This window comes from Dryobates pubescens, unplaced genomic scaffold, assembly GCF_014839835.1.
Source record: "Dryobates pubescens isolate bDryPub1 unplaced genomic scaffold, bDryPub1.pri scaffold_107_arrow_ctg1, whole genome shotgun sequence".
NCBI lineage: Eukaryota > Metazoa > Chordata > Aves > Piciformes > Picidae > Dryobates > Dryobates pubescens.
In genome coordinates, this window is record NW_026530698.1 from 1 (window position 1) to 20553 (window position 20553).

Sequence of the window (20553 nt, forward strand, 5' to 3'; positions counted from 1 at the left end):
ACCAACCATCAGACATCCATCAACCGACCATCATCAGCCAACCATCAGCCAACCATCATCAGCCAACCATCAGACATCCATCAACCAATCATCAATCAACCATCATCAACCATCAACCATCATCATCCAACCATCAACCATCAGCCAACCATCATCATCCATCAACCATCAGCCAACCATCACCAGCTAACCATTAAACAACCATCAACCAACCATCAGCCAACCATCATCAGCCACCCATAAACCATCAGCCAACCATCAACCACCTATCATCAACCAACCATCAGCCAACCATCAGCCTACCATCAACCACCTATCATCATCCAACCATCAACCAACCATCAGCCAACCATCATCAGCCAACTATCAACCATCATCAGTCAAGCATGAACCAAGCATGAACCAACCATCATCAGCCAACCATCAACCAACCACCATCCAACCATCAACCATCAACCAACCATCATCAGCCAACCATCAACCATCATCAGTCAAGCATGAACCAAGCATGAACCAACCATCATCAGCCAACCATCAACAGCCAACCATCAACCAACCATCAGACATCCATCAACCAATCATCAACCAACCATCATCAAACAACCATCAACCAACCATCATCATCCAACCGTCAACCATCAGCCAACCATCACCAGCTAACCATCAGCCAACCATCAAACAACTATCAACCATCAACCAATCATCCTCAGCCAACTATCAACCAACCATCAGCCAACCATCAACCAACCATCATCAGCCAACCATCAACCATCAACGAACTATCAACCAACCATCCTCAGCCAACCATAAACCAACCATCATCAACCATCCACCAACCATCATCACCCAACCATCAACCAACCATCATCCATCAGCCAATCATCCTCAGCCAACCATCAGCCAACCACCATCCAACCATCAACCAACCATCATCCGCCAGCCATCAGCCAACCATCAACCATCATCAGCCAATCACCATCAGCCAACCATCAGCCAACCATCAACCATCAATGAACTATCAACCAACCATCAACCATCAACCAACCATCAACCATCATCAGTCAAGCATGAACCAAGCATGAACCAACCATCCTCAGCCAACCATCAACCAACCACCATCCAACCATCAACCATCAGCCAACCATCAGCCAACCATCAACCAACCACCATCCAACCATCAACCATCAGCCAACCATCAGCCAACCATCAACCAACCACCATCCAACCATCAACCATCAGCCAACCATCAGCCAGCCATCAACCAACCACCATCCAACCATCAACCATCAGCCAACCATCAGCCAACCATCAACCAACCATCAACCATCAACCAACCACCATCCAACCATCAACCATCAGCCAGCCATCAGCCAATCATCCATCTCTATCCATCTCCATCCTTGTTCCCCCTCTGTCCTCTGTCCTCTGTCCTTCGTCCATCGTCTGTCCGTCAGTCCAGGGCTGTCCTCCTGTCCGTCCCCCTCCTCCTCCCCCCTCACTGACCCCTCCCCTGCTGCCGCTCTCCCCCCCCACCGTGGGGCTCCAGTGGGGCTTTGGGCAACCTAAGGTGCCCCAGGGGGTGTCCAAGGAACACCCTGGGTGGCTGGGGGGGCACCTGGGGGGGACCCACGGGTGCTGGGTGGGGGTCCAGGGGACTCCCCAGGGAGGGTTTGGGGGTCTGGGGGGTCCAGGGGACCCCCTGGAGCGGCTTGGGGTGGTCAGAGGGGCAGCCAAAGGTGCTGGGAGGGGTCCAGGAGACACCCCTGGGCTGGGTGAGTGAGGGGCAGGGGGGTCCATGGGACCACCATGGGTGGGTGTGGGGCTGGGAGGGCATTGGTGGCCGTGGGGTCAAGGAGGGTCCCTGGGACCCTCAAGGTGGGGGGGGGGGAGGTGGGGTCCTCGCAGAGGCCCCAGCGGCAGCAGGTGACCCCCAGGGGGGTCCCTCCCTGTGCCCCCCCAGTCCCAGCAGTCAGTCCGGGGGGGTGGGGCCAGGGGAGGGGCTTGCAGCAGGCCCCCCCCCCCCCCCCACCTTGGTGGACACTGAGTGTGCAAGGAGTGAGTGTGAGCCTGGCACGGGGGTGGGGGAGTGTGCACATGTGGGGGAGGGGAGTGAGGGGCTGAGGGTGAGGGTGAGAGGGTGAGAGTGTGTGAGTGTGTAAGGGTGTGAGTGTGCAAGGGTGAGAGTGTGAGTGTGAGTGTGTAAGGGTGAGTGTGTAAGGGTGAGAGTGTCAGTGTCAGTGTGTAAGGGTGTGAGTGTGCAAGGGTGAGAGTGTGCAAGGGTGAGAGTGTGAGTGTGAGTGTGTAAGGGTGAGTGTGTAAGGGTGAGAGTGTCAGTGTCAGTGTGTAAGGGTGTGAGTGTGCAAGGGTGAGAGTGTGAGTGTGTAAGGGTGTGAGTGTGTAAGGGTGAGTGTGAGTGTGTAAGGGTGAGTGTGTAAGGGTGAGTGTCAGTGTGAGTGTGTAAGGGTGAGTGTGTAAGGGTGAGAGTGTGAGTGAGTGTGAGTGTGTAAGGGTGAGTGTGAGTGTGTAAGGGTGTGAGTGTGTAAGGGTGAGTGTGAGTGTGTAAGGGTGAGAGTGTGAGTATGAGTGTGTAAGGGTGTGTGTGTAAGGGTGAGAGTGTGAGTGAGTGTGAGTGTGTAAGGGTGAGTGTGTAAGGGTGAGAGTGTCAGTGTCAGTGTGTAAGGGTGTGAGTGTGCAAGGGTGAGAGTGTGAGTGTGTAAGGGTGTGAGTGTGTAAGGGTGAGAGTGTGAGTGTGTAAGGGTGAGAGTGTGTAAGGGTGTGAGTGTGCAAGGGTGAGAGTGTGAGTGAGTGTGAGTGTGTAAGGGTGTGAGTGTGCAAGGGTGAGTGTGAGTGTGTAAGGGTGAGTGTGTAAGGGTGAGAGTGTCAGTGTCAGTGTGTAAGGGTGTGAGTGTGCAAGGGTGAGAGTGTGAGTGTGTAAGGGTGTGAGTGTGTAAGGGTGAGTGTGAGTGTGAGTGTAAGGGTGAGTGTGTAAGGGTGAGTGTGAGTGTGAGTGCAAGCAGCCCTGGTGCACTCCTGTGAGTGGCTGAGCGCTGGCCATGTGCCAGGCTCCCTGTGCCCAGGACGGTGCCAGGCAGTGCCAGGCGGTGCCAGGGGTGCACCAGGCAGTGCCAGGCGATGCGGCAGGCAGTGTGCCAGGCGCTGCCATCCGATGTGCCAGGCAGTGCCAGGCGGTGCCAGGGGTGCACCAAGCAGCTCCGGGTGGGTGGCACCAGGCAGCGCCAGGCGGTGTGCCAGGTGGCGCCAGGCAGTGCCAGGCGGTGTGCCAGGTGGCGCCAGGCAGTGCCAGGCATGTGCCAGATGTTGTCAGGCAGTGCCTGGCGGTGCCGGGCATGTGCCAGGCGGTGCCAGGTGTGCACCAGGCAGTGCCAGGCGGTGCCAGGCTGGGGGGGGCAGGAGCAGCACCCACCTGTGCCAGGCTCACACTCCTCCAGGTCCTCATCGTCGCTTGGGCACTCGGCAGAGGCCACCAGCAGGTCGTCCGTGTTCTGGGGGGGCACCGGGGGTCACCCTGTGCCAGGGCCCCCCCCCGAGCACCCCCAAAGGGACCCCTGGCACTGAGACCCCCCCAGAGCACCCCCAAAGGGACCCCTGGCACTGAGACCGCCCCCCAGAGCACCCCCAAAGGGGCCCCTGGTACTGAGACCCCCCCAGAGCACCCCCAAAGGGACCCCTGGCACTGAGACCCCCCCAGAGCACCCCCAAAGGGACCCCTGGCACTGAGACCCCCCCCCCCAGAGCACCCCCAAAGGGGCCCCTGGCACTGAGACCCCCCCGAGCACCCCCAAAGGGACCCCTGGCACTGAGACCCCCCCAGAGCCACCCCCAAAGGGGCCCCTGGCACTGAGAAGCCCCCCCCAGAGCACCCCCAGTGGGATCCCATTGCTCCCCATTGCCCCTGCAGCACTCAGCAGCGCCCCCTGTGAGCCCCCCAGTACTCCCCACTGTCCACAGTGCTCCCCACTGCCCACAGTGCTCCCCACTGCCCCCAGCGCCCCCCAGCACTCCCCACTGCCCACAGTGCTCCCCAGCGCCCCCTAGCGCTGCCCACTGCCCCCAGCGCTCCCCAGCGCCCCCTAGTGCTCCCCACTGCCTCCAGCGCTCCCCACTGCCTCTAGCGCTCCCTCCCTGCCCCCAGTGCTCCCCACTGCCCCCAGCGCTCCCCAGCGCCCCCTAGCGCTCCCCACTGCCCCAGTGCTCCCCACTGCCTCCAGCGCTCCCCACTGCACCCAGTGCTCCCCACTGCTTCTAGTCCTCCCTCCCTGCCCCCAGCGCTCCCCACTGCCCCCAGTGCTCCCCAGCGCCCCCTAGCGCTCCCCACTGCACCCAGTGCTCCCCAGCACCCCCTAGCGCTCCCCACTGCCCCCAGTGCTCCCCAGCGCCCCCTAGCGCTCCCCACTGCCCCAGTGCTCCCCACTGCCTCTAGCACTCCCTCCCTGCCCCCAGTGCTCCCCACTGCCCCCCAGCACTCCCCACTGCCCCCAGCGCTCCCCAGCGCCCCCCAGTGCTCCCCAGCGCCCCCTAGCGCTCCCCACTGCCCCCAGTGCTCCCCAGGGCCCCCCAGTGCTCCCCAGCGCCCCCTAGCGCTCCCCACTGCCCCCTAGCGCTCCCCACTGCCCCCCACTGCTCCCCACTGCCCCCTACTGCTCCCCACTGCCCCCACTGCTCCCCAACGCCCCCCAGCGCTCCCTCCCTGCCCCCTCCCCCCCCCCGCCATCGCTCCCCGGCGCCCCCTACCGACCTGTGCCACGGTGTCGCGCAGGGTGGGGGAGCGCCCGCGGCGGGTGGTGGTGGTGGCCATGGTGGTGGTGGTCTCCATGATGGTGGTGGCCATGTCGGGGGGGGCGGGGGTGGCGCCGGGGGGGGCGGGGGGCGGCGGCGGCTCCCCCACCAGGCGCAGGTCGCCCTCCAGCCGCACGCGGGGGTGGCCCTCGGCCGCCAGCGCCAGCAGCTTCAGGCCGTTGTAGTAGAGCCCCGAGAGCTGCCCCTGGAAGGGGCGGCCCCGGTCCCGGCCCCCCACCCGCACCCGCGCCTGGCTGTTGAAGATGGTGAGCTGGCGGCCTGCGGGGAGAGAGGCGTGGCACACGCGCGTGCCGGGCGCGGCGCCGGGCGGGGCGGCACCGAGGCGCGTGCAAGGCGAGCGGGCGGCGGGGGGGGGGGAGGGGCCTGGCACCAGGGCCTTGCACAAGAGCCTTGCACAGTTGTGCACAGCTCCCTGGGGCCTTGCACAAGAGCCTTGCACAAGAGCCTTGCACCAGTGTGCACTGCTCCCTGGGGTCTTGCACAAGAGCCTTGCACAAGAGCCTTGCACAAGAGCCTTGCACCAGTGTGCACAGCTCCCTGGGGTCTTGCACAAGAGCCTTGCACAATTGTGCACAGCTCCCTGGGGCCTTGCACAAGAGCCTTGCACAGTTGTGCACAGCTCCCTGGGGTCTTGCACAAGAGCCTTGCACAAGAGCCTTGCACAATTGTGCACTGCTCCCTGGGGCCTTGCACAAGAGCCTTGCACAAGAGCCTTGCACCAGTGTGCGCTGCTCCCTGGGGCCTTGCACAAGAGCCTTGCACAAGAGCCTTGCACAATTGTGCACTGCTCCCTGGGGCCTTGCACAAGAGCCTTGCACAAGAGCCTTGCACAAGAGCCTTGCACCAGTGTGCACAGCTCCCTGGGGTCTTGCACAAGAGCCTTGCACAATTGTGCACAGCTCCCTGGGGCCTTGCACAAGAGCCTTGCACAGTTGTGCACAGCTCCCTGGGGTCTTGCACAAGAGCCTTGCACAAGAGCCTTGCACCAGTGTGCACTGCTCCCTGGGGTCTTGCACAAGAGCCTTGCACAAGAGCCTTGCACAGTTGTGCACAGCTCCCCGGGGCCTGGCACGAGGGCCTTGCACAAGAGCCTTGCACAAGTGTGCACTGCTCCCTGGGGCCTGGCACGAGGGCCTTGCACAAGAGCCTTGCACAGTTGTGCACAGCTCCCTGGGGCCTTGCACAAGAGCCTTGCACAAGTGTGCACTGCTCCCTGGGGCCTTGCACAAGAGCCTTGCACAAGGGTGCACTGCTCCCTGGGGCCTTGCACAAGAGCCTTGCACAAGTGTGCACAGCTCCCTGGGGCCTTGCACAAGAGCCTTGCACAAGTGTGCACTGCTCCCTGGGGCCTTGCACTGGAGCCTTGCACAAGAGCCTTGCACAAGGGTGCTCTGCTCCCTGGGGCCTTGCACGAGGGCCATGGTTGTGTTGCACAGGGGTCCTGGTTCACCTTGCACACGCCTGTGTCTCACCAGGAACAGCCCTCTGCCCTACCCCCCCCCCCCCCCAGTGCCCCCAACCCACCCCCAGGACCCCCTAACCTCCTCCTCGTGCCCCCCCCAGCCCCTTCCCACTAACCCCCAGCACCCCACCCCCATGCCCCACCCCGGGGTGGGTTAAAGGGGCTCACCTCCCCCCCCCCCATACCCCCCTCCCCCTTTAACCCTCTGAGCTGTGCCGGGGGGGGGGGTCGGGGGGGGGGGGGATTCCCCCTCTTATTCTGGGCTTAATTCAGCCATTTTTGGGGGTGCTGAAAAGGAGGAGCTTGGGGGGGGGGGGAGGGGGGCAGATCCTGCCTGACTGGGGGGGGGGGGGAGGGGGCAGCTTCTGCCGACCCCCCCCCCGTTAATTAGTGGCTAATTAGAGAGTGGTTATGAGGAGGTTTAGCTCCGGTTATGCTCTTTTAGGGGGGGGGGGCGGCAGCACTCAAAGGGTTAAAGCGCGGTTTAGGGGGGGGGTTAGCGGCGTTTGGGGGTCCCGGCTCGGGGGGGGGCGGTTATGGGGGGGTTAATACCGCGAGGGGGCGGGGGGGGGGGGGGGGGGGGGCAGGGCTGGATCCTTCCGCCCGGGCGCAGGACACAAAAAATAGGTCCTGGGAGCGGGGGAGGGGCAGCGGGGGGGGGGCAGCCAGCCGGGGGGGGGGGACACCCAGGCAGTGGGGGGGCACAGATCTGGGGGGCACAGCTGCTGGGGTGCCCATGCCAGGGGGCCCTGAGGCCTGGCTCCCCACATCCGTGGCCCCCGCTGCTGGGGTGCCCCTGTGCCAGGGCTCTGAGGGTGCCCCAGACCTGTGGGTGCCAGCTCTTGGGGTGCCCCTGCCAGGGGTCACAGCTCTTGGGGTGCCCCTGCCAGGGGGCCCTGGCTGCCCGTTGCCATGGCCTCACTCTCGGGGTGCCCCTGTGCCAGGGCTCTCGGGGTGCCCCTGCCAGGGGCCCCGAATCCTGGCTCCCCACATCCGTGGCCCCCGCTGCCGGGTTGCCCCCCTGCCCTGGTGCCAGGGGTGCCCAAATCGATGGCAGACCCTTGCCAGGGTGCCCAGCTGGGTGGCACCCCCCTGCCGGGGTGCCCCTGCCCCGGCTCCCCCGCTGCCGGGGTGCCCAGCTGGGTGGCACCCCCCTGCCGGGGTGCCCCTGCCCCGGCTCCCCCGCTGCCGGGGTGCCCAGCTGGGTGGCACCCTCCCTGCCGGGGTGCCCCTGCCGGCTGCCCGGGCGGGGCGGGGTGGGGGGTGGGCACTGGGCGGGGCCTGTCTCGGGGTTACCTTTGTCGAGCAGCCACTCATCGACCACCCTGCCCAGGCGGTAGGGGATGCGCTGCCGTGCCAGGGCCAGCCGCTCGCTGTCCCCGCTGCCTTCGGAGGGAGGAGAAGAGCGTCACGGCGGGGGGCACGGCCCGGGCACTGCCAGCGGGGCGCTGCCGGGGGGGCACGGCCCCGAGGGCACGGCCGGGAGCGGGGCCACGGGCCGGGAAGCAAAGCCCCGGGAGGGGAGGAGCAGAGCTTGTGGGGTACGGCTCGGGGCGGGGGGGGGGACGGTTCAGAGGGCGTGGCCCCGAGGGCGCCGCCCCGAGGGCGTGGCATGGGCACGGCCCCGAGGGCACGGCCCTGAGGGCACGGCATGGGCACGGCCCCGAGGGCACGGCATGGGCACGGCCCCGAGGGCGCGGCCCCGAGGGCGCGGCATGGGCACGGCCCCGAGGGCGCGGCCCCGAGGGTGCGGCATGGGCACGGCCCCGAGGGCGCGGCCCTGAGGGCACAACATGGGCACGGCCCCGAGGGCACGGCCGGGAGCGGGGCCGCGGGCCGGCAAGCAAAGCCCCGGGGGAGGGCACGGAGAGGGCGGGGGGGCACGGCCCCGGGGGGACATGGCCAGGAGGGCACCGCCTTGGGGGGGGGGAGGGGGGGGGCTCGGCCCGAGGGGAACGGCCCCGGGGGGGCACAGCTTGGGGCGGGCACGGCCCGGGAGGCATGGCCAGGGGGGCACTGCCGGGAGGGGCACGGCCCCGGGGGGCACAGCCCGGGGGGGCATGGCCAGGGTGGCACTGCCGGGAGGGGCACGGCCCCGGGGGGCACAGCCCGGGAGGGGCATGGCCAGGGTGGCACTGCCGGGAGGGGCACGGCCCCGGGGGGCACAGCCCGGGGGGGCATGGCCAGGAAAGTGCTGCCTGGGGGGGGGGCACAAGCCAAGGGCAAGGCCGCTGGGGGGCACAGCCCAGGGGGGCACAGCCCCGGGGGGCAGCGGGGGGCAGAGACCTGGGCACTGCTGGCACTGCTGCGGTGAGGCTGGCACCGTCCCGGTGCCCTTTGGGCACTGCTGGGGGGGGGGGGGGGGATGTGTGCTGGCATCAGCGGTGGCATCGGGGGGGGTGGTGTTGGTGGCACCATGATGGCACCATGATGGCATCACAGGGCAGGGGTTGGCATCAGCCCTGGCACCACCCTGGTGCCACCACCAGGGTCACCAGGCCCCGGTGGTGAGGGTCACCAGGGGCACAGTGCCGCCATTGGTGCCACCCTTGGGGGGCGTGGCAGGGGTGGGGCGTTTATGAGGCCTTTAGGGGGCTTTAAATGGGGGCGGGGGGGGAGGTGTTGGGGGTGCCAGGGGCGCACCCTGGGGTGCCCATAGGTGCCATTGGCTGGGTAGAGGGTGGGTGTAGGGTGCCCATAGGTGCCACGGGTGGGTTGAGGATGCCCGTGGGTGCCCACAGGGTGGCTTTGACCCCCTGGTGCACCTCTGGGTGCCATGGGGTGGCCCCCAGGATGCCACAGGGTAGCTGGGGGGTACCCATGGGTGCCACAGGGGGGTGGCTGTGGGGTGCCAGGGAGCAGCTCAGTGGTGCCCACAGGTCCTATAGGGTGCCAAGAGGTGCCTCAGGGGCACTCTGGGGTGACCACAGGTACCTATGGGTGCCATAGGCTGGCACTGGGGCACCCGTGGGTGCCATAGGGGTGACTTTGGGGCACCCATAGGTGCCATGGACTGGCTCTGGGGTGCCCACAGGTGCCACGGGCTGGCTCTGGGGCACCCACGGGTGCCATGGGCTGGCTCTGAAGTACCCATAGGGTGCCATAGGCTGGCTCTGGGGTGCCATAGGCTGGCCCTGGGGCACCCATAGGTGCCATAGGGTACCATAGGCTGGCTCTGGGGTACCCATAGGTGCCATAGGGTACCATAGGCTGGCTCTGGGGTACCCATAGGTGCCACAGGCTGGCTCTGGGGTACCCATAGGGTGCCATAGGCTGGCCCTGGGGCACCCATAGGTGCCATAGGCTGGCTCTGGGGTGCCCATAGGTGCCATAGGCTGGCCCTGGGGTGCCCATAGGTGTCATAGGGTACCACAGGCTGGCTCTGGGGCACCCATAGGTGCCATAGGCTGGCTCTGGGGCACCCATAGGTGCCATAGGCTGGCTCTGGGGTGCCCATAGGTGCCATAGGGTACCACAGGCTGGCCCTGGGGTACCCATAGGTGCCATAGGCTGGCCCTGGGGCACCCATAGGTGCCATAGGCTGGCTCTGGGGCACCCATAGGTGCCATAGGCTGGCTCTGGGGTGCCCATAGGTGCCATAGGGTACCACAGGCTGGCCCTGGGGCACCCATAGGTGCCATAGGCTGGCTCTGGGGCGCCCATAGGTGCCATAGGCTGGCTCTGGGGCACCCATAGGTGCCATAGGCTGGCTCTGGGGTGCCCATAGGTGCCATAGGGTACCACAGGCTGGCCCTGGGGTACCCATAGGTGCCATAGGCTGGCCCTGGGGCACCCATAGGTGCCATAGGCTGGCTCTGGGGTGCCCATAGGTGCCATAGGCTGGCCCTGGGGCACCCATAGGTGCCATAGGGTACCATAGGCTGGCTCTGGGGTACCCATAGGTGCCACAGGCTGGCTCTGGGGTGCCCATAGGTGCCATAGGCTGGCTCTGGGGCGCCCATAGGTGCCATAGGCTGGCCCTGGGGCACCCATAGGTGCCATAGGGTACCATAGGCTGGCTCTGGGGTACCCATAGGTGCCACAGGCTGGCTCTGGGGTGCCCATAGGTGCCATAGGCTGGCTCTGGGGTACCCATAGGTGCCATAGGGTACCATAGGCTGGCTCTGGGGTACCCATAGGTGCCACAGGCTGGCTCTGGGGTGCCCATAGGTGCCATAGGCTGGCTCTGGGGTACCCATAGGTGCCATAGGGTACCATAGGCTGGCTCTGGGGTACCCATAGGTGCCATAGGCTGGCTCTGGGGTGCCCATAGGTGTCATAGGGTACCACAGGCTGGCTCTGGGGTGCCCATAGGTGCCATAGGGTACCACAGGCTGGCTCTGGGGTGCCCATAGGTGCCATAGGGTACCACAGGCTGGCCCTGGGGCGTCCATAGGTGCCACGGGCTGGCCCCGGGGTGCCCGTGGCGGCCGGGGGGGGGTGCCCCGGGGGGGGTGGGGGTGGGGGTGGTACCTGGTGGGTATCTCTCGTGCAGGGGGCCGCCGTCCACCTGGAGGGTGGCGTTGCCGCCGCTGCGGGTGAAGCGAACCACGTGGAAGCGACCATCGCTCACCGGCGCCCCCCGCTCCGCCAGCGAGATGTCCTCGGTGCCCACGTTAAAGAGCACCCCCACGGCCCCCTGCTCCTGTGGGGGGAGGGCGCAAGGGGCACCGGTGGGTCCCCGCCCCCTCCCGGGGGTCCCTGTCCCCATCCCCGGGCCCCAGCCCCTGCCCGGCGCTTCCTGTGCCCCCTCCCGGGGGTCCCTGCCCCCTCCCGGGGGTCTCTGTCCCCATCCCCGAGCCCCTGCCCCTGCCCGGCGCTTCCTGTGCCCCCGCCCCGGGGTCCCCGTCTCCGCCCCGGGGGTCCCTGCCCCCTCCCTGGGGTCCCTGTCCCTGCCCGGCGCTTCCTGTGCCCCCTCCCGGGGGTCCCTGTCTCCGCCCCGGGGGTCCCTGTCCCCATTCCCGAGCCCCTGTCCCTGCCCGGCGCTTCCTGTGCCCCCGCCCCAGGGGTCCCTGCCCCCTCCCGGGGGTCCCTGCCTCCATCCCTGGGTCCCTGCCCCCTGCCCCGTGCTTCCTGTGCCCCAGCCCCGGGGGTCCCTGTCTCTACCCCGGGGGTCCCTGTCCCCTCCCGGGGGTCCCTGCCTCCATCCCTGGGCCCCTGCCCAGCACTTCCTGAGCCCCTGCCCCGGGGGTCCCTGTCCCCCTTCCCACCCCCATCCCTCCCCCTTGTCCTCATTTCCCTCTCCATTTCCTCCACTCCCACTGCTACTCCCTCTTCCCCTTCCTACCCCTTTCCTCTACTTCCACAGTCTTTCCACCCCCATTTCCTCCTCCCCCACCCCCATTTCCTCCACCCCCAGCCCTGCTTTCCACCTCCTTTTTCCCTCTTCCTGCCCCCACTTCCTCCACTCCATCCTAATTCCCTCCCCTCCCACCCCCTCCCCATCCCCTTTCCCTCACTCCCATCCCCTTCCTCCCCTCCTCTTCCCACTCCCACCTCCTTTCCTCTACTCCTGCCCCCTCCCCACCCCATTTCCCCTCCTTTTCCCCCCTTTCTCCCCTGCTTCTTCCCCATTTCCTCCACTCTCACCCTCTCCCCATCTCCTTTCCCCCTCCCCCTCCCCTTTCCCTCCCTTTTCCCCCTTCCTCATCCCTTCCCCCTCCTTTTTCCCCCTTCTCCATCCCCTTTTCCCCACTCCCACCCCCTCCCCACCCCTCCCCACCCCTCCCCACCCCTCTCCACCCCTCTCCACCCCCTCCCTATCCTCTTTCCCCCTCCTTTTTCCCCCTTCTCCATCCCCTTTCCCCCACTTCCATATCCTTCCCCCTCTTTTCCTCACTCCCACCCCTCCCCACCCCTCTCCACCCCCTCCCCATCCTCCTTCCCCCTCCTTTTCCCCCCTTCTCCATCCCCTTTTCCCCACTCCCACCCCCTCCCCACCCCTCCCCACCCCTCTCCACCCCCTCCCCATCCTCTTTCCCCTCCTTTTCCCCCTTCTCCGTCCCCTTTCCCCCACTTCCATATCCTTTCCCCCTCTTTTCTCCACTTCCACCCCCTCCCCACCCCCTCCCACCCCTTTCCACCCCCTCCCCATCCTCCTTCCCCCTTCTTTTCCCCCCTTCTCCATCCCCTTTCCCTCACTTCCATATCCTTCCCCCTCTTTTCCTCACTCCCACCCCCTTCCCATCCTCCTTCCCCCTCCTTTTCCCCCCTTCTCCATCCCCTTTCCCCCACTTCTATATCCTTCCCCCTCTTTTCCTCACTCCCACCCCCTCCCCACCCCTCTCCACCCCCTCCCCATCCTCTTTCCCCCTCCTTTTCTCCCCTTCCCCATCCCCTTTCCCCCTTCCCCCCCCTCTTTTCCCCACTCCCCCCCTCTCTCTCACCCCTCCCCGCCTCTCTCTCACCCCTCCCCCCCTCCCCGCCCCCTCCCCCCGGCCCTGCCCCCTGGCTCACGATGTGCAGCTGCAGGAAGTCTCCCAGCCCGGCCGCGCTCTCCACCCGCAGCAGGACTGCGTCCCTCTGCCTGGTGCTGAAGCCCAGCGCCAGCCGATCCGCCCTGGTGCTGGGGCGGTCGTTGGGGGGCCAGGTGTAGGTGATGAGGGCCCCCCCGCGCCCGAAGATGTAGGTGGTGCCAGCTGGAAGGGGGGGGGGAGGGGGAGGAGGAGGAAGAAGAGGAAGGGGGAGAAGGAATTAACGCAGGATGAAAAGGGAAGGGGAAAAGGGAAGGGGGAAAGGGGGGGGGGGGGGGGGGAAGGGATGGAAGCTGAGGGGGGGGAGGGAGGGGATTGGGAGACCCTGAAGGGGAGGAAATGGAGGGGAGGGAGGAATGAGGGGGGGAAAGCCCTAAAGAAGGAATTGGGAGGTCAAGGAGAGACCCCAAAGAAGGAATTCAGGGTCAAGAGGAGACCCCAGAGCTGAGGGGAAGGAAATGAGGGGGGGGGTCAAGGAGAGACCCCAAAGAAGGAGCTGGGGGTCAAGAGGAGACCCCAGAGCTGAGGGGAAGGAAATGAGGGGGGGGATCAAGGAGAGACCCCAAAGAAGGAGCTGGGGGTCAAGAGGAGACCCCAGAGCTGAGGGGAAGGAAATGGGGAGGGCAAGGGGGAGGAAATTGGGAGGGGGTCAAGGGAGACCCTGAAGGAGGAAATGGGGAAGGGGTCAAGGGGAGACCCCAGGGGGAGGAAATGGGAAGGGGGACAAGAGGAAGGAGCTGGGGGGGGAGGGGGCAGGGGGAGACCCCTTGTGGCCTGGCACAGGATGGGGGTGGGGACGACACAGCCCCCCCAGACCTGCAGCAGCCTCCCCCCCCCTCCCCCCCCTCCCCACAGAGAGCAGCAGGAGCAAGGGCCAGGCTGGGGGACCCTGGGAGGAAGAGGAGGAGGAGGAAGAGGAAGGTCTGGGGTCCCCAGGAGGAACATGGGAGAGGGAGGAGGAGGAGGAAGGCTGAGGAAGCTGGGGAGGAGGAGGAGGAGGAGGAGGAAAAGGAGGAGGAGGAAGGTTTGGGAGTTTGGAGTCTCTAAGAGGAGGAGGAAGAGAGAGAGGAGGAGGAAGAGGAAGGTGCATGGAAGAAGAAGAGGAGGAGGAGGAAGGCTGCAGGATTTGGGGTCCTGAGGAGGAAGAGGGAGAGGAGGAGGAGGAGGAAAAGGAAAATGAAGGAGAGGAGGAGGAAGGTTGGAGGATTTGAGGTCTCTAAGGGGAGGAAGAGGAGGAGGAGGAAGGTTTTGGAGTTCCTCCCAGCAGGAGGGGGGGAGGAGGAGGAGGAGGAGGAAGGCTGGGGGTGGGCAGGTGGAGTCCCCGTGAGGAGGAGGAAGAGGAGGAGGAACAGGACAGGGCTGGGGGTCCCCAGGAGGAAGAGGAGAGAGACTTTGGGGTGCTCATGAGCAGGAGAGGGTGAGGAGGAGGAGGAGGAGGAAGAAGAGGAGGAGGAGGAGGAATGCCAGGTGGGATGCCGAGGAGGAAGGCTGGAGGAGGGTTTTGGGGTCCCTGTGAGCAGGAGAGGAGGAAGAGGCTGGCTGAGGGGTGCCCAGGAGGTGGAAGATGAGGAGGGTTTGGGGGTCCCTGTGAGCAGGTGAGGAGGAGGAGGAAGAGGAGGAGGAAGAGGAATGCCAGATGGGATGCCCAGGAGGAGGAGGAGGAAGAGGAGGAGGAAGCCCATCTGGATCTCCAGGCAGCAAGGAGGAGGAGGAGAAAGAGGAAGGCCAGGCTGGGTGTCCCCAGGAGGAGGAAGAGGAGCAGGTTGGGGGGGTTGGGGGCTCCCAGGGAGGATGAGGAAGGAGAGGATGAAGCCTGCCTGGGTCTTGAGGAGGAGGAAGGAAGGTCCAGGGGTCCCCAGGAGAAGGAGGAGGAGGAGGAGGAGAAGAGGGGGAGGAGGAAGAGGAGGAGAGGGTTTGGGGTCAGGAGGAGGAGGAAGGTTGATTTGGAGGTCCCCAGGAGGAAGAGGAGGAGGAAAAGCAGGAAGGTTGCTCTGGGGGTCCCTAAGAGGAGGAGGAGGAAGAGCAGGAAGAGGAAGGTTGGTCTGGGGGTCCCTAAGAGGAAGAGGAGGAAGAGGAAGGTTGCTCTGGGGGTCCCTAAGAGGAAGAGGAGGAAGAGGAAGGTTGCTCTGGGGGTCCCTAAGAGGAAGAGGAGGAAGAGGAAGGTTGCTCTGGGGGTCCCTAAGAGGAGGAGGAGGAAGAGCAGGAAGAGGAAGGTTGGTCTGGGGGTCCCTAAGAGGAAGAGGAGGAAGAGGAGGAAGAGGAAGGTTGCTCTGGGGGTCCCTAAGAGGAAGAGGAGGAAGAGGAAGGTTGCTCTGGGGGTCCCTAAGAGGAAGAGGAGGAAGAGGAAGGTTGCTCTGGGGGTCCCTAAGAGGAAGAGGAGGAAGAGGAAGGTTGCTCTGGGGGTCCCTAAGAGGAAGAGGAGGAAGAGGAAGGTTGCTCTGGGGGTCCCTATGTGAGGCAGGGGAAGGTCTGGGGGGTGGCTGCGAAAGCTCTGTGGCTGAAGCTGATGAAGATGAGGAGGAAGATGAAGGTGCCAAGGATGAGGATGGGGCTGAAGGTGCTGAGGATGAGGAGGGTCTCAGCATGAGCCCTGCAGGTGAGGAAGATGGGGCTGAGGCTGAAGGTAATGGAGGTGAGGCTGAGGATGGGGCTGAGGCTGAAGGTGCTGAGGATGAGGATGGGGCTGAAGATGAAGGTGCTGAGGATGAGGATGGGGCTGAAGATGAAGATGATGAAGGTGAGGATGAGGGGATGAAGATGATGAAGGTGAGGATGAGGGGATGAAGATGATGAAGGTGAGGATGAGGTGGATGGGGCTGAGGCTGAAGCTGAGGATGAGGATGCTGAGGCCGGAGCTGCCTCTGGCACTGCCGAGGATGCTGAGGATGAGGAAGGTCTCACTGTGGAGCCCCGTGGGTGAGGAAGGTGAGGATGAGGATGGAGATGGGGCTGAGGCTGAAGGTGGAGATGAGGATGAGGAGGATGAGGATGGGGTTGGGGCTGAGGCTGGGGCTGGGGGCCGGGGCCGGGGCCGGAGGTGCTTCTGGGCGCTGCCGGAGGAGGAGGAGGGGGAGGAGGGGGATGAGGATGAGGATGGGGATGAGGATGAGGAGGAGGGGGATGAGGATGAGGATGAGGATGGGGATGAGGATGAGGAGGAGGGGGATGAGGATGAGGATGAGGATGGGGATGAGGAGGAGGAGGATGGGGATGGGGATGGGGATGGGGATGGGGATGGGGATGAGGATGAGGATGGGGATGAGGATGAGGATGAGGATGGGGATGAGGATGGGGATGGGGATGGGGATGGGGATGGGGATGGGGATGAGGATGAGGATGGGGATGAGGATGAGGATGAGGATGAGGATGAGGATGGGGATGAGGATGGGGATGGGGATGGGGCTGAGATTGGAGATGAGGCTGGGGCTGAGGCTGGGGCTGAGGCTGGGGCCGGGGCCGGGGCCGGGGGCCGGGGCCGGGGCCGGGGCCGGGGCCGGGGGCGCCTCTGGCGCTGCCGGAGGATGCTGAGGATGAGGAAGGTCTCACCGTGGGCGCCGCGGGTGAGGAAGGGCGCGCGGTTGATGGCGATGGGCCCCGCGCCGTGGCGGCTGTGGAAGTGGTGGACGTGGTGCGTGGTGGAGAGGCTGGAGGAGACCCTGGCCGGGCACCCCCCGGGCACCCACAGCCCCCCCAGCGCCAGCAGCGCCAGCGCCAGCGCCCCGGGGCCCCCCCGGGCACCCATCGGCTCACAGCCGCCCCCCCATCGGCGCCCCCGAAAGTGGGGAGGGGGGTTCGGAGCGGGGGGGAGGGGGAGAGCACCCCGAGAGCCGCCCCCAGGGGAGGGGGGAGGGGGGAGGGAGATGAGAGGGAAAGTGGAGACCCCCCCCCGAAATTGGGGGCGGGGGAGGGGGAAATGAAATGAAGGAGAGGAGGAGAGCCCCGAAATGGGGGGGGGGGGGGGGGGAGGAGGGGATAGAGGGAGGGGAAGACCCCCAAAATTGGGGGAGGGGGGAATGTGACCCCCGAAATGGGTGGGGTGGGGATGGGAGAGGAGGGAGGAGACCCCCAAAAGCAGGGGTGAGGGAGGAGGGAGAGCCCCCTAAAATAGGAGGGGGGGGCTGCAAGGAGAGGGACCCCCCCCTTAATATGGTCTAGGAAGGGGGGGGCAATGGATGGGGGCTGCTCCCCGAAATATGGGGGAGGGGCGAGCCCGAAAATGGGCTGCGGGGGGGGGGGGAGGGAGGATTGAGCCCCAAAATAGGGTCTGGGGTTGAGGGGGGGGGGAGGAGGCTACACCCCAAAACCGGGGGAGGGGGAAGGGAAAGGGGAGCCCCAAAAACGGGGAGAGGGAGTGAAGGGAGTGGTGCACCCCCAAAATGGGGTCGGGGGGGGGAAGATTGAACCCCAAAATGGGAGGGGTGCCCCAAAATGGAGTCTAAGGGGGGGGGGCCTCAAAATGGGGCCGAGGGGCCTCGAGCTGCCCCAAATCCCCAAGAATGGGGGAGGGGAAGCCCCCAAATCGCCACTAGAACAAGGCCGGGGGGGCCCAAGCACCCCCCGAAATGGGTCTGGGGGGGGTCAGCCCCCCGCCCCGAGCTAAGCAGAGGGTCCCCGGACACCCTAAAAGGGCCGGGGGGCTCCCGCCCCCCCCCTGGGGAGGGGGTCCGGGGGGTGCCGGGTCTGGATCCCCCCCCCGGGGCTCAGAACATACGGGGGGGGGGGGCGCGGGGGGGCCCCGGGGCTGGGGGGGCCAGGGCGGGGGGGGGGCTCAGAGGGGGTCGAACATGGTCCGGGGAGGGGAGGGGCTGGGGGGGGGGGCCGGGGGGATGTGGGGCTGGAGGAGGTGGGGGGGGAGATGGAGGAAGGGGACCGAGGATAGAGGATGCGAGATGTGGGCCGGGGGAGGGGGCGATGGGGGGGGGGAGGGGTGGGGAGAAGGATGAAGATGGGGAGGGGAGGCTGAAGATGTGGGGCCGGGGGTGAAGGTGTGGGGGTGGGGATGAGGATGGGGGGAGAGAGACAAAGATGTGGGGCCGAGGATGAGGATGCAGGGAGGGGGATGGGGATGAGGATGTGGGGCTGGGGATGCAGATGTGGGGCCGGGGATGAGGATGCAGGGAGGGGGATGAGGATGTGGGGCCGAGGATGAGGATGTGGGGCCGGGGAGGGGGATGAAGATGTGGGGCCGAGGATGAGGATGTGGGGCCGGGGATGAGGATGCAGGGAGGGGGATGAAGATGTGGGGCCGAGGATGAGGATGTGGGGCCGGGGAGGGGGATGAAGATGTGGGGCCGAGGATGAGGATGTGGGGCCGGGGATGAGGATGCAGGGAGGGGGATGAAGATGTGGGGCCGAGGATGAGGATGTGGGGCCGGGGATGAGGATGCAGGGAGGGGGATGAAGATGTGGGGCCGAGGATGAGGATGTGGGGCCGGGGAGGGGGATGAAGATGTGGGGCCGAGGGTGAGGATGTGGGGCCGAGGATGAGGATGCGGGGCCGGGGATGAGGATGCGGGGCCGGGGATGAGGATGTGGGGCGGGGGGAGGATGAGGATGGGGCCGGTGGGGCGGGGGGCGGCTCTGGCCTGGGCGGCTCCGGCTGCGGCGCTGGGTGGCGGCTGTGGGGCGCTCGGCGCTGTCGCGGTGGGGCTCGGTGGGGCTCGGTGGGGCTCGGTGGGGCGCGGGGCGGCGGCGGCGGCGCTGCTGCAGCGGGAGGGGCGGGGGAGGGGGGAGGGGCTGCGGGGGAGGGGCTGCGGGGGAGGGGGAGGGGCTACGGCGGGACCCACCGGAGAAGGTGGGGGGGAAGGTATGGGGGATGCTGGGGACCCGCCGGGACCTATAGAGACCCACGGAGACCCATAGGGACCCACAGGGACCCATAGAGACCTATAGGGACCCATAGAGACCTATAGGGACCCATAGAGAGCCAGAGGGACCCATAGGGAGCCGCAGAGAAATAGAGGGGCCCATAGCAACCTATAGAAAGCCACAGGGACCCATAGGGACCCATAGGGACCCACAGGGACCCATAGAGAGCCATAGGGAGATATAGGGACCCATAGGGACCTATAGCAACCTATAGGGAGCCACAGAGAGCCATAGAAGCCATAGTGACCCACAGGGACCCATAGGGACCCATAGAGAGCCATAGGGACCCACAGGGACCTATAAAGAGCCATAGGGACCCATAGAGACCTATAGAGAGCCATAGGGACCCATAGGGACCCATAGAGACCTATAGAGACCCATAGAGGCCATAGGGACCCATAGGGACCCATAGGGACCATAGAGACACATAGAGACCATAGGGACCCATAGAGACCATAGGGACCCATAGAGACCTATAGAGACCCACAGAGAGCCATAGGGACCCATAGGGACCCATAGGAGCCATAGGGACCCATAGAGACCTATAGAGAGCCATAGGGACCCATAGGGACCCATAGGGACTCATAGGGACCCATAGAGACCTATAGAGAGCCATAGTGGCCATAGGGACCCATAGAGGCCGTAGGGACCCATAGGGACCTATAGAGAGCCATAGAGAGCCATAGGGACCCATAGGGACCCATAGGGACACACAGGGACCCATAGAGAGCCATAGGGACCTATAGCAACCTATAGGGAGCCACAGAGAGCCATAGAAGCCATAGTGACCCACAGGGACCCATAGAGAGCCATAGAGGCCATAGGGACCCATAGGGACCCATAGAGACCTATAGAGAGCCATAGAGGTCATAGGGACCCATAGAGGCCATAGGGACCCATAGAGACCATAGGGACCCCCAGGGACCCCCAGGGTCGCAGCTGCCCCACAGCAGCTTGCAGACATCCTCCTGGTGGTCCCCACAGTGACCCACAGCAGCCTCCTGCCCTGGCACAAGGGACCTGGGGCCATGATGCCCTCGTGCCAGGGCCACACAGGTGCCCTCTGTGCCACCCTGTGCCCTCTGAGCCACCCCTGTGCCACCCTGTGCCCTCTGTGCCACCCTGTGCACCACCCTGTGCCCTCTGTGCCACCCCTGTGCCACCCTGTGCCCTCTGAGCTATCCTGTGCACCACCCTGTGCCCTCTGAGCCACCCCTGTGCCACCCTGTGTGCCCTCTGTGCCACCCTGTGCACCACCCTGTGCCCTCTGTGCCACCCCTGTGCCACCCTGTGCCCTTTGAGCCACCCTGTGCACCACCCTGTGCACCACCCTGTGCCCTCTGAGCTATCCTGTGCACCACCCTGTGCCACCCTGTGCCCTCTGTGCCACCCTGTGTGCCCTCTGTGCACCACCCTGTGTGCCCTCTGTGCCACCCTGTGTGCCCTCTGTGCACCACCCTGTGCCCTCTGTGCCACCCTCTGTGCCCTCTGAGCCACCCTGTGCACCACCCTGTGGCCTCTGTGCCAACCTGTGTGCCCTCTGTGCCACCCTGTGTGCCCTCTGTGCACCACCCTGTGCCCTCTGTGCCACCCTGTGCACCACCCTGTGTGCCCTCTGAGCCACCCCTGTGCCACCCTGTGCCATCCTGTGTGCCCTCTGAGCTATCCTGTGCACCACCCTGTGCCCTCTGAGCCAGCCCTGTGCCACCCTCTGTGCCCTGAGCCATCCTGTGCATCACCCTGTGCCACCCTGTGCCCTCTGAGCCACCCCTGTGCACCACCCTGTGCCCTCTGAGCTACCCTGTGTGCCCTTTGAGCCACCCTGTGCCACTCTGTGCCCTCTGAGCCAGCCCTGTGTGCCCTCTGTGCCACCCTGTGTGCCCTCTGAGCTATCCTGTGCACCACCCTGTGCCCTCTGAGCCACCCCTGTGC

At 65.6% G+C, this 20553-nt stretch overlaps 1 protein-coding gene across 1 annotated transcript in view; it reads right to left on the bottom strand.

The window, feature by feature from the left end:
* Nucleotides 1–1969: 1969 nt before the first annotated feature.
* Nucleotides 1970–20553, bottom strand: part of LOC128899650 (neurexin-2-like) — a 45043-nt gene continuing 26459 nt past the window's right edge. Inside the window, exons 12-17 of the mRNA XM_054179315.1 lie at nucleotides 12737–12918; nucleotides 10754–10925; nucleotides 7577–7666; nucleotides 4757–5076; nucleotides 3074–3503; nucleotides 1970–2040 (exon numbers count right to left, since the gene is read on the bottom strand). Coding sequence (XP_054035290.1) covers nucleotides 1970–2040; nucleotides 3074–3503; nucleotides 4757–5076; nucleotides 7577–7666; nucleotides 10754–10925; nucleotides 12737–12918 — 1265 coding nt within the window. The remainder of the gene's footprint in view (nucleotides 2041–3073; nucleotides 3504–4756; nucleotides 5077–7576; nucleotides 7667–10753; nucleotides 10926–12736; nucleotides 12919–20553) is intronic.